The following is a 12,846-nucleotide window of genomic DNA, read 5'->3' as shown; positions in this document are numbered from 1 at the left end:
GTTGATCATAAAGAATCCACCTGTAATTTGTTACCTTGATTTACTTCCGCCCACTACTGTAGCTTTTACTTCTGGAACTTAGAACCTTAATCTTAACTACAAGACTACTGCACAACCTCAGTTGTGAAAAAATACCTTAAAATCCATTCTGATTTTTTAATGAATTATTCAGATCCATCTCAATCAAAGTCCATAATCTACTACGTTAATCAACAATTCTTTCATTTTATGCTTTCTCACAATACTTTATTTTACATATTTTATAATACAGTAGCACAGTGCATCAGTTCAGTGTAAATGCAGTTAGTCGCGTAAGCAAAGGAGTAAAGTGCCTCTACTGAGTGAGCAGAATGATGTAAACGTTAACCTCACAAAGGAAGAGCAGGACTCTACAAAAGTAGTGCAAAATCTTTAACAGTAAAATTGGGATTTTTTTAAATCATGGAGGGGACAAGCAGCTCCCAATCAAAAGACATTGTCATTAACATTAAATATGGTTATTTATGTTTATCTACAAGTTTTAACTTCTTAACAATCTTACATATGTAGAAAAATTGACATGATTCACCAAGCAAGAAATGGCAGGTGCTTTTGCACAACTGTGACCAAAATACAGTATTATCACAGCCTTTCAGCTGTTGGGTTTCAAACTGCTCATCCTTGAAATAAAGCAAGCTCTATTCAGACAGATTTCTTTAAAGTGTTCATCGACATTAGAATACTCGGTTGTTCTTCCATGACACGGACAAGCAAGTTGTCGATGTACTGCTCCAGTTCGGAAACCTTCTTGTCTTTTTCCAAGAGCTGATTGTCCTGTTTGAGAACCAGAGAGATCAGCTCGGCCTTCGTCAGCTGTGAATAAGGCCCCTTCAGCTCCAAGTCACCCTGCAACAAAGGACCCCAACCACTTATTAGAAGAATACAAACATATCGAATTATCAAGGGCAAAAAAAGAAAACATACCTTTGTATTCTTCAGATCATCACTAAGGATTCCAAAGGCCTGGATATCTTTTCCCCCCTGATTAACTGCTTGTCTCAAAGGATTAAGGGGTTTTACAGGTAGCAGCCTGCAAAAAAAGGAAAGAAAATATTTATATGGCGATATTTGCATAATAGTTTCAAATCTCTGAAAAGAAATGTAGATTTACCTGCGTTTTGTTGTAGGAGGCTCCTCCCTCTTCCCTCCCGAGCCCTGTGGTGTCACAGGTTTGGCCTCAGAGATGCTGCCGGGGTCACATGGGAGGACTTCGTGGTTGTCGGGGACGACCACGGCTGGGTCGGGGTCTCCTCCAGGGTTTAGGCCGACTGAGGTGCTGGTTGTGTCGCATAGTTCGGGCAGAGGGGGAGCGTGGGCCTTCTTTGAGGACGTGAATTTTGAGCTGGAAGCAGCTGCTGGAGGCCACCGTGTGAGACCAAAGTTGGCTTCATCTTCGTCTTCATCATCCTCAAACGGGTTTAAACCATAAGAGATAGGCGCTTGTTTCACATCCAAGCTACTTGTGTGAGAAATGTTGCTGGTTGGTGGCGCTCTTGCTCCAGGACACGGTCTCGAAGGGGCGGGGCCTTTACCCTGCTTAGCTCCCGTCAAGGTGACTTTCATGGCGCTGCTGTACATGGAGGTGTTCTGAGGATCTGACCGGCCGACGGGGCTGGTGGCTCGAAACGATTTCTGGGGAACAGTTCCGATGTCTGTGCTCCGTCGGTCAGCTCGTGGTGGAGATCCCTGGGGCCCCCTGGGGGCCTGGTGCTTCCCCGGTGGTTGGGGAGCTGGCCTCTTCTCCCGCTGGGAGCCGCCCTGATCCTTGTCATCAGAGGAGGACGTCCTGGGTCTCAGCAGCGACGCAGCAGGCGGGCTGGTCCTGGATCCAGCAGGCGGGCTGGTCCTGGATCCAGCAGGCGGGCTGGTCCTGGATCCAGCAGGTGGACGGTAGTTTTCATCAAATGGGTTTAAGGAAGCGATCACGTCAGATTTAATCTGCGTTACGTTCTTCATCTGCTCTTCTGATGGGAAATTCTCAGCCTTCTTCTCCACTTCCTCCTTATTTTCTGCCAACGATCTCTCCTCTTCTTCCTTTCTAGCCCTGTCCTCTTCTTCTTTCCAAATCCTTTGATCTTCTTTCTCTTTCTTTGCTCTATGATCATCTGTTCTCTTTCTTCCTCCTCCTGTTTCTTCATTTCCTTCATCGTTCTTGCATATCCTTCCATGTCCCTTCTGGCTTTTTCCTCTTTCTCTTTATCTAAATCTTGTCGTCTCTTTTCCTGTTCATGTCTTTCCATCTCCTCTTTAAATCTCTCTTCAATGTTCCTCTTCTGTTCTTGTTTCCTTTTCTCTTCCTCCATTCTTCTTTCCTCTTTCCTCACTTCTTCCTCCACTCTTTCCATTTCTTTCCTTTTCTCTTCCTCCTTTCTTGCCTTCTGTTCAAGTCTCCTTTCTTCTTCTTCCTCCTCCAGTCTTCTCCTCTCCTTCTCCTCCTCCAGTCTTCTCCTCTCTTCCTCCAGTCTTCTCCTCTCCTCCTCCTCCAGTCTTCTCCTCTCCTCCTCCTCCAGTCTTCTCCTCTCCTCCTCCTCCAGTCTTCTCCTCTCCTCCTCCAGTCTTCTCTCTTCCTCCAATCTTTTTTCCTCCTCCTCCTTCTCCAGTCTTCTCCTCTCTTCCTCCTCCAGCATTCTCCTCTCCTCCAGTCTTCTCCTCTCTTCCTCCAGTCTTTTTTCCTCCTCTTCCTCCTCCAGTATTCTCCTCTCCTCCTCTAGTCTTTTTTCCTCCTCCTTCTCCAGTCTTCTCCTCTCTTCCTCTAGTCTTTTTTCCTCCTCCTCCCCCATTCTTCTCCTCTCCTCCAGCATTCTTCTCTCCTCCTCCAGTCTTTTTTCCTCCTCCTCCTCCTCCAGTCTTATCCTCTCCTCCTCCAGTCTTCTCCTCTCCTCCTCCAGTCTTTTGTCCTCCTCCTCCTCCAGTCTTTTTCTTTCCATGTCCTTCCTTCTCTCTTCATTCTCTCTTGTTTTCTCTTCTTCCCAGCTTTTCTCTTCCTCTAATCTCTGTTCTTTTTTTCTCTCCTCCTCCATCCTGATCATCTCTTCTTCCTTTCTCACCTTCTCTTCATGCCATCTTTGTTTTTCCTCTAGTCTTCTCTTTTCCTCTTCTTGCCTCATTTCTTCCTCTTCCAGAATCTTCTCTTCCTTCTTCCTGGCATTCTCTTTCTCCACTCCTTCCTCTACATAAACCTTTTCTTCCTCTATCTGAGTTTCTTCCTCTTCTTCACCTTCTTTTAAACTCTCTGAAATCTCTTCCTCTGTCCAAGGCGAGTACTGCCTAGTCGTCCTTAGGGAGTCCACGGATGGTGGGGAGCTGTCTGGGACGTCCTCCATGGAGCCGTGACCTGAACTGGCCAGGCTGAAGTTAGATCCGATGCGCGAGGTTCGATTCTGTGGCTCGTCGTAGTAAACGTGACTCCCGTTAATGCACAGGTTGCTCTGCTCGGCAGCTTTTTGCTGAGCAGAGGAGAAGTCTTTGGCCCCTGAGCTGCCTGAACGCTTGTGTATCATGAACTTGAACTTCTTTTTACCTGAAGCAACATCAACACAGCAGACAAAAGCAATTAAGGGAGGAAACATTTGATCTGGTTTTCATCTGAATTGGCAATTCCAGACCTAACAGGGAAAGGAATTAGTAACTTGGGGTTTTGGTGAATTACCTTCAGAAGCGTCCACATTTAGACCGGACGACTGGCTGCCGCTCAGCGAGTTCTTCGCCGGGAGGACAGACATGGACTGAGACATGTTCTTCTGCAGATTAGTCTTGGGAGAAAATAGTGACTTGATCTTTTTCTTCTTCTTCTTCTCTTCTTTCCCTGCCGCCTCCTCACCATCCCCGTTTCCTTCCTCATCCTCGCTGTCCGTCAGAACCTGCGTGAAGGACGGCGCCGCGGTGAACGACGCACCTGAGTCCTTTTTCTTGCCACGGACTTTGTCTTTAAACTTCCCCAGGCGGGATTTGGACCTCCCCGTTGCAGAGAGGTCGAACATGCTGGCGGTCATGTTGTTTCTCAGGAACTGGATGTCCACCAGCACCTCTCCTCTGTCTTTATCAGCCTTGCCCGTCTTGTCCAGCAGCTTGAACCATCTGTTAAAGAGAAACATCCTGTTAAAATTGTGGCTGCTCACTGAAGAACTCTTCACTGGGTAACTGTTCAATGTCTAGTCTCTTCTGGGTTGTCAGGATAATCAAGTTAGGCTTGTTTAATATCAAAAAGGAGGAACGGGACAGTTTATCGCCACTGACTTTTGTTTATCTTTAGATTCTTGTTGGAAATTATGAGCCACCCAGAGGGCGAGTGCCTTAGCAACCACGTCAGTGTTTCTGGGAATAATTTACAACCAAACCAACCACAAAGGAAAGTCATGTTTCTCTCCTCAACATCCCGGCCCTCTGTATAAAACACATGAATGTTCATCTTCCTTCCCCCTCCATTTTGTGCTCTTTAAGCAAGACTCATTAAGATTTCTTATATCTCAATGGAAATGTGCTGAAGTGCACAGAGTTCCTTTATCTGAGACTGCAGACAGGTCAGAGACGGGTCGCCTTCCTGAAGAATGAGGTTTGAATCTTGTGAGATTATCTCAAAGGAGCGCTCTGCCTTCAACCCCATCCTCACCTTTAAAAACAGGCTGCAGAAGAATCACCGTCAGCAACACTGAGGTGCAATCATTTCCTCATTCAGGCCACAGAGCGTTGTGTCGATGATATTTTTGCACCTGTGTCATGGTCCGGCACTGACAGGAGGATGTCAGCAGAAGCAGAAGTATTTCTCAGAACCACGACGAAAAGGAGGCGTCAGCAGAAAAACATGCCTAGCAGGCAGAAATCTGAGGTCAGCGCCACACTGAGCAAACAATTCCAACCAAAATCTGAATTCCTGGGGAAATGAGGAAGGGGCTCTTTGTGTGTGTGTGTTTTGCAGGCTCAGCTGAATAGCATGCCATCGTCCCATTGGTATCAGTTAGATCTTTTGATGTCCTAATTTCTCAGGAATTCCTCCATAAATCTGCAACAATCAGATTAAAGGAGGAAAAAGCCACTTCCTGCGATTTGCCCTGCTGACACTATTGACACAGCTTTTTCTGCATCTCGGATGTTGACACATTTTCAGGGACTAAAAGACTCAGTAAGATCTTGTATCTCATGATAGGACCGAGATATGACAAATATACCAAATCAGGAGGCAGGGATCAGTTACTCCACAGGATCAGTTTCAGTTGCAGGTTAGCCACAGTCCAACAACCTGGTCAGTCAAAGGTTGAACAACACTGGCGTAACAAAGCTGATGCGGAAGTATTTCCATCTTGTGAGTCTTCTAAACACTGTGAGGGGTGTCAATCATTGGGCAAAAATAGAAGCAAAAAGGGCAACATCACTTCCTCCCATTGTACAAACATTAGGCCGGTCGGGCCGAACACAACTTTGACTATAGTGAAAGAACGGAAGGTACCAAAGTTTAGACCCTCCCATATAAGTATGCTCTGTTACTAATAATGGCGTATTATCAAACACATCACATCACTTCTTTGTGTTGTAACATATATTTTACTGTATCTTACTACGTTACTATGTAGCAAATGATGAAAAAATGTCATAAAGTCAAATTTAATTCCAGATTCCAATCTCTTGCCATTAACACACCCAAATCATTAAAAAGGGAAGTTGGAGATAGTTCAGTTAAAACAGTGGGGAAATTGCAAGAGCTATGGTTGTTAGCAACGCCAGTAACAGGAAACACAAATCTACGGCGCCAGTGGTGATGATGATGATGATGATGAAAGCATTGAAGCTTCAATATCTTAAGAATACAGTGTGCTGCTTAGATGGACGTACAATGAGTGCAAAAGTGTCTAAAGCATCATTTCTGTAGATTCTGTGTCTCACACCCACCCACACACACACACACACACACACTTCTCTGCCTGAACAGCTGATAAGACAATCCTCCGAGTGGCTCTGAAGCCACTCTTATCACGGAACACAGCTGTGCGCTTACAACAACGCATCAGCGACTCTGTTCAACTTTCCAGAACAGAGCGTATGACAGAACGCAGCACAAAGGGCGTCACAAACCAGCGGCTAAAGCAAAGAAAAAAATTCACACATGGAGAAAACACGCTGCTCAGAAGTGCACCACTAAACCGAGATCTGGAAAATGTGAAGTTTATTTTCCTCCATCTGTATTTAACTGCTTTTTATACTCCATTTTTTAATCCAAGCCTTCATTTTTTAAAAGGGTTCATGTGGAATCATGACCACTTTAATCGCACGATAACAATCCCCAGGTTGCTCCCGTGCTGCTGCCTGAAATCTTCTTGACACAGCTCCTTCACTAGAAACAACTGCCACAACATCTGGAGCAGATTTTACTCATTTTCCAAAGCCCACATTCACCATCCGGGGGGGGGGGGGGGGGGGGGGGGGGGGGGGGCGTCTGAAGCCGTTTTAAAACCTGCAGGCATTTCAAAAACATTCTTTTTTGATTCACACACAAGTCCAGCTTTTAAAAGAGGCGTTTCGTTTCTTCCCTGCTGCTCAAACATTTGGGGGAATCGCAACATTCTCAGCTGACGGCTCAGAAAAACTGACCTTGTTGTGTCGTCATGGCTGCAATCTGTTGGTTTTTCACTGATAAACCCTCCAGGAATGCGAAACTACAAGAGCCAAGGTACATTCATCGGGATCAACAGCTTTCAGCTCAGTGCCAGTGCATGAATGATTCCCGATTTTACCTTGTGTAACGGAAGTATTTCATATTCGGGTAAAAACAGAGGAGAGAAATGTGACTGCGCAGGATTAAACTACAGGGTGAAGTCTGTGTCAGCAGCCAGGGAGCTGAGCACAGGCCAAACCCCAAGAGGTAGAACCAGTATGGACTCAAAATACATTTTAATGACAGCTAAATTAGGCTTGCATGCCACATTAATGTCGTCACGCCGCTAAAGGTTCAGGACAACAGGTTGTTTTACGTAGAGGAAAAGACAAACGGTATGAACCACTCCTTTAAATCCAGCCCATGGAAGACAATTCCTGCAGCGAGTCATTCGACTTCAACAAAACATCATCTCTGTGAAGGTGTGGGGGGGTGTGTGTGCGCGTGCATTCATACACTGATCGCGCCAGTCACAGGCCAGGGGCCTAAAATACTTGAATAGCTTAACAAAAGAAAATATGTATTGTTATTAAATCTGAAGCGACGGAGAGTCGAGTTTTTTCAAACTTTTCTTGTCTTTCATGCAGGTAGGAGGAGCAGGATTATTAATTTAAACTTTCAGGGTCGGTACAAAGCCCACAAGCAAATATGGATCAATTACAGAAGGTGTTTTCACCACTTCTGCAATTGTACTTAGTTACGATTTGAAAGATATCAGCTCTGTTGTGAGGAAAGTCTCCATGGAGCTTGAGAGGAGGTGGAGGTGGGAATGGTTTTCTTGAGTACTACAGGAAAATCAGTCATTATAGCCAAGCTTCAGTTGTGTTTGTCCACATTTTTCTTTCGATGCAAATATTCTGCTGACTCTCTACCTTAAACATCACAGTCTGGGACTCCAAGGCTCCATCCACCAGTGGAGCCACCCCAGGATCCAGCAGATCCAGAAGTTTTTGGGGGGCAGATTTGTTGCCTCTACATCCCTGACCAAGTAGTAGAAACTAAGTTATTAATTGCAAAATTGAAAATATGTATCTAAAAAAAAAAAAAAACACCCTCACACAAAAAACAAAACCGCAGAAATATCAGGGATTTTTCATGTTTCAGAAAATAATCTTCATCATCCCAGAAGGTCAGATTAGTTAGTTAGATGTGGAAGTGCTAACTGGAGTAATCAGGTCACGAATATTAGTCAAAACCAAACGTTTCACGTTACAGTAGCCCAGATCAATAAACTAGCAGTCGACATTGGCACATTTGAGCAGAAAAATCGTATTCTGTAGATTAAGAACATCTGTGTCGATGCAGGTGATTCAACCGAGACTCTTGGCCGCCAAATCCCAATAATTGCTCGATTGAGTAGCTCATTTGAAGACTTGTTGGCTATTTGAGTCGCGATAATTTAAATGGTTTCAGCCGTTTCGACGTCTTTCTTGTTCGGTGGATAACTAAATAACCAAGTTAACCCACAGATGTCGGCACCGCCTGCGTGCACTTACTCGGTCTTGCTGCGGGTTTTGTCCTGGCTGAGCTGCGGCAGGTTGATGACAGCCTGTCCCAGCAGCTTGTCCGGACCCACCAGGGCTCGGTGGTGGACGTGGACGTGCAGCGTGGAGCGCTCGGCTCCTCCACCTCCTCCAGGCTGCTGCTGCAGCTGTGGCAGGTCAAAGGTGGCCTCCTCCTTCCAGACCGGCGCCACGCTTTTCTCCGCCACCGTGGTCTGGTACTTCTCCTTCCCCACTTGCATGACGGCGAACGCATCATTGGTGCCCCCTTTTCCTTTGATCTTCAGGCCTCGTGCTTGGAGCACCGTTACCTGGACGCTGGTGGGACACCACAGCTGATCCGCCAGGGACATGCTGACACAACACTGGACCGCTGGATTAACTGAGCATAATCCAAAAACACAAACCGTGGCTCTGTCCCGCTCCGACAGTGGCCAGAAACAGGGAAAACTTTTCCTCTGAGCTTCGGTGAACTTGAGGAAAGAGCAGAGTGGGCGTGGTCATACACGCAGGGGGTGTTCTTTGTTTTTTTAGATTATACAAGACACGCCCTCACGAGGTGACGACGTTTAACGTGTGACGTCATGACGGTTAATGGAACAATTAATTGATCATGGGTGATCTGTAGAAAACCGCTTGGGTAAATAAAATGCATTGTTTGCTCTCTCTTTCTCATTGACCTTTGTGTAAAGTCTAAAGTTGAAGTTAAATATAGCCACTTGAGCCAATTAACTCATTAACATGCCTGATTCTGTAATGTAACCACTGAGGTGTGTTTCTGTTGTTGTTGTTGTTGATTTTTTAAGTTGTGCGTCTTTTTTTTCTGTTTTGACATCTGATTTTAAACTCTGGATTCTGGTAAAATGTGTTCTATTTTGTTATATTGTGACATACAGTACACATACCGGATATTCAGGACTTTGTCAACAAACGTAGTTGGTGCATAATGAAAACATAACTTGCAGAATACGACGCAAACATTTACGGTACAGTTCAATCCTAAAATCTTTGATTATTTTATTCCTCAACCGTATAATCTCAATGTATAGATAATTAGCTCCATCTAGTGGTAGTCCGTAGAAACATCCCAAGGTCTGAATTACCTCATTAACTCCGACGTGGAAATCTTAAAATGGAAATCCAGTGGTTCAGATGGAAAGTTTTCTATAAATGATTCGTGCCAATGAACAGTCAAACGGAGAAAAAAAATGTATTTCTTATATTGTTTGTAGCCAGTTGTTACCACGAGTTAATTTTCTGTGAGGCTCCAATAATGTTTATCTTCGGGATTGCAAATATAACTGCTGAATTCCATATTTTCATTTTCACTGCTGGACGTTAAAGTTAAAGAGTTAACAAACGAAGAAAACCAGAAACTCTGAGGTGCACCTGCGAATCTTCGCCGGTAGGCGGCAGTAAGGCCCCGGCCCAAACGGCAGTGGATCAAACAGGAAATTCAAAGAAGACGTCCACCTTTTGTGGTTAGTGCGTTTACAAGATGTCAGCTTATCTTTTCCAGTACATTCGCGGAACATCTACATGGTGACGCCATAGACGATATCTGGAAACACCAACAAACACACATTTGTCTGACTCGCCTTCTGAGTTTGTGGTTTATTGGGTTTCGTATTGATCATAGAGCGCTTTGTAGCTAACGCTTAGCTGTTGGCTAACTGGATCCGCAATGGAAGGCAGCGCCAGTGTGAGGAAATCGCTGTCCGGGACTTTGGTTCCGTTGTCGGTCACAACAGTGGCGGTCCTCGAAAAAACCCGAGGGACAGGAGAATGAGAAGCAGAAAAAAAAGGTTATGGACGACGACGAGTATGTTGAGGTAAGTTCGACAGGCGGTCGTGACGTAATGTTGACCACATTTAATTTCGCAATGGCTGCGATTGTTACATTTGAGTTACCGTTTCCCTTTTAAAACGAAGAGCAGAAATGAATATAGCATACTTTTTGGGGTATGTGCTTCGCCATGAATCTAATGAATCTCCTCATTGTAACAGAATTTAGAGAAGATCATCCAGAGGGACTTTTTCCCAGATATTACTAAACTGCAAGCACAGATGGACTATATTGATGCCGAGGAAACTGGTGATCTACAGAAAATGAGGGAGATATCAATCCAATTTGGCTCAACGGCAAAGTCTACACCACGATCTTCTGCACCTTGTGAGTAATCTTCAGAGATTAAATGTAACTGTATTTGAATAATACCAATCATAGTGTATTTGCTTGGTATGGGTAAAAATGTGTTCTAATTCTCTTCTGACATATTTGCATATTAGATGTGACTCCGGCCACTTTTGAGACCCCAGTGGGTCGCTCTGGGTCTCCTTCCTCTTCCTTTGGAGGTAAAGATGTAGATGCAGGTAAGTATCCCAGTTTTTAAGCATATGCTTATCCTTTAAAAGCTTCCAAAATTAACCCTTTTAATTTTGTATCCACAGAGACCCAGGGTGACAACAAGGAAGACAAAGAACTGCCCTGTCTGGACAAGTTTCTCGCTAAAAATACAAGTGAAGATAATGCATTATTTGAACATATCATGGATTTGGCAAAACAGAAGGAGAAAGTTAAGCATTCCTGGTTATATGAAGCTGAAGCTGAATTTAAGGAGGTATTGCTCAATGGGTGTCCATTCTCAGTCAGTGAATATTTTAGCAAGGAGGCATTTGCTGTATTTAAAACACTTAAAAATAATGTTTATCATTTTCAGCGCCATGAACAGAATCTTGCCTTACAACCAATAGAAAAAGCAGCACTGGAATGTGTGAAAGCTGGGCTTGAGACCTGGGAATACAAAGCAAAAAATGCCTTGATGTATTATCCAGAGGGTAAGGCTTACTCACAGTGAACAGGTGTTTGCAAGAGTGGATTTAAATGTGCACAGGTTACAAAATTGCAATGTTTCTTTCTTAGGTGTTAAGGATGATACCCTGTTTAAGAAGCCGCGGGAGATAGTGCACAAAAATACGCGTTTTAATGGAGACCCGTTCAGCAAAACTCTCAACAAAAGCCAAATTCAACAGGCTGCAGCCCTCAATGCACAGGTAACCAGTAAAAACATGTTCAATTAGAGATACTCAAAAAAAAGAATCATATTCAGGGCTGTGTTTTTTAATGCTAATCATCCAATGCTAATTCTATGACTTCTGTCCAGTTCAAGCAGGGAAAAGTTGGCCCGGATGGGAAGGAGCTCATCCCCCATGATTCCCCTGCTGTGAACGGATATGGTTACGTAGCCCCACCCTCACCTGCACCCGGTAAGTAGATCTAAAAGAGGATACGCTCAGCTAAGCTCTTAATGGGTTCTGGAAAGATGACAAACAGGCAAACATTGATAATCACACAATGATTGGGAATTTTTGGTTAGGAAAGCAAGAATTGTGTGTCGCTATGAAACCCTCCATCTTGTGTTTGTGCCAGTCTTCTGAACGGAGCTTCTCTCCTCAGGTGTAGCTGAGTCTCCTCTGATGACGTGGGGTGAGATCGAGAGCACCCCATTTCGTCTGGACGGATCCGACACCCCTTATACGGAGAGGAACCTCGGCCCCTCATTCAAGGTAAATACATTTTACTGGTCCCTGCATCCATATTAGAATTATTTTATCAGAAAAATGCTTCTTTTTTTGCTGCACTAACATCATCGACATTGCTGGTAAAAGATTCCAGAACCGGGGAGACGAGAGAGGCTGGGTTTAAAGATGGCAAACGAAGCCGCTGCCAAGAACCGTGCAAAGAAAAAGGAGGCCTTACGAAAAGTCACGGAGAATCTCGCAAGGTAAAAAGCGTTAACCCCTTAACAATGACCTGGTTTTGTAACGGTTGTCACTGTTAACCTGGACATGTTCATGTGATGTTGCAGCCTCACACCTAAAGGTCTCAGCCCGGGCCTCAGCCCCGCTTTACAAAGGCTCGTGAATCGGACGTCGAGCAAGTACACGGACAAAGCGTTGCGCGCAAGTTACACCCCATCGCCTGTGCACGGAGTCGGCAGCTCCAAGTCTCCCTTTGTTGGCCTGTCCACTCCCACGGGAACGCCAACGCCAAACAAGGCCAAAACGCCGAGCTCACAGGATCTCACATCGCTCACGGACAATCTGCTTCAGCTTCCAAACAGAAGGAAAGCAGCAGACTTTTTCTAACGTTGCAACGGTGTTCTCAAGAAATCCGGCTTCATTTCATTCTGAGAACCCAAGGGTGTATGTATAATACGCAGAATCCTACTTGTGATGTTATCTTTATGGTTTTATTTAATACGCCTTTTGTACATATGTGGAAATTACCGAAGGACATTTTGTTACACATTGCAACCAATATTAAAAAAGCGGTTACACTGACCAGCCAGTCCTCGGATGTACAGTATTAAACATTATCTGTGATCAATGTAATCATTTTCAAAGGTTAACTAGAGATTAAAGATAATCAGTTTATTCTGTTGTCGCCGTTGGCCGACAGGGGGCGACGGAGAGGCGCATCATTAATACAAATACAGTGATTTTTTATACAAAACGGCTAAAATGTTACTGGGGATACAACAAAAATCCGTGTCACACCTAATAATAAAACTTTAGTTTAATTCTTGAATTACAGTTTAATTTAAAAGTTACACTGATTGGAAATGAAAGTAAGTATACAGTAGAATTCTGAAAAGA

General features: G+C 44.4%; 2 protein-coding genes across 2 annotated transcripts; one reads left to right on the top strand and one right to left on the bottom strand.

Moving 5' to 3' along the window:
- Positions 1-224: 224 nt before the first annotated feature.
- On the bottom strand, positions 225-8,699 carry rab11fip1b (RAB11 family interacting protein 1 (class I) b). The gene is made up of 6 exons (XM_029837467.1): positions 8,182-8,699; positions 3,689-4,116; positions 3,219-3,559; positions 1,151-3,125; positions 964-1,069; positions 225-885 (listed from the first exon to the last, which is right to left on the bottom strand). The coding sequence occupies exons 1-4, from the start codon at positions 8,538-8,540 to the stop codon at positions 1,992-1,994; spliced, it is 2,262 nt and encodes a 753-aa protein (XP_029693327.1). The 5' UTR covers positions 8,541-8,699; the 3' UTR covers positions 225-885; positions 964-1,069; positions 1,151-1,991.
- Positions 8,700-9,624: 925 nt separating this feature from the next.
- ess2 (ess-2 splicing factor homolog) lies at positions 9,625-12,624 on the top strand. Its single transcript, XM_011604873.2, has 10 exons — positions 9,625-10,019; positions 10,195-10,360; positions 10,477-10,560; positions 10,639-10,808; positions 10,908-11,025; positions 11,111-11,241; positions 11,352-11,454; positions 11,645-11,754; positions 11,857-11,972; positions 12,057-12,624. The coding sequence occupies exons 1-10, from the start codon at positions 9,996-9,998 to the stop codon at positions 12,334-12,336; spliced, it is 1,302 nt and encodes a 433-aa protein (XP_011603175.2). The 5' UTR covers positions 9,625-9,995; the 3' UTR covers positions 12,337-12,624.
- Positions 12,625-12,846: the final 222 nt, after the last annotated feature.

This window comes from Takifugu rubripes, chromosome 6 (assembly GCF_901000725.2).
Source record: "Takifugu rubripes chromosome 6, fTakRub1.2, whole genome shotgun sequence".
NCBI classification, from domain to species: Eukaryota; Metazoa; Chordata; class Actinopteri; order Tetraodontiformes; family Tetraodontidae; genus Takifugu; species Takifugu rubripes.
Note: the sequence above shows the minus strand (reverse complement) of the source record. Positions and strands in the feature narration are given on the sequence as shown.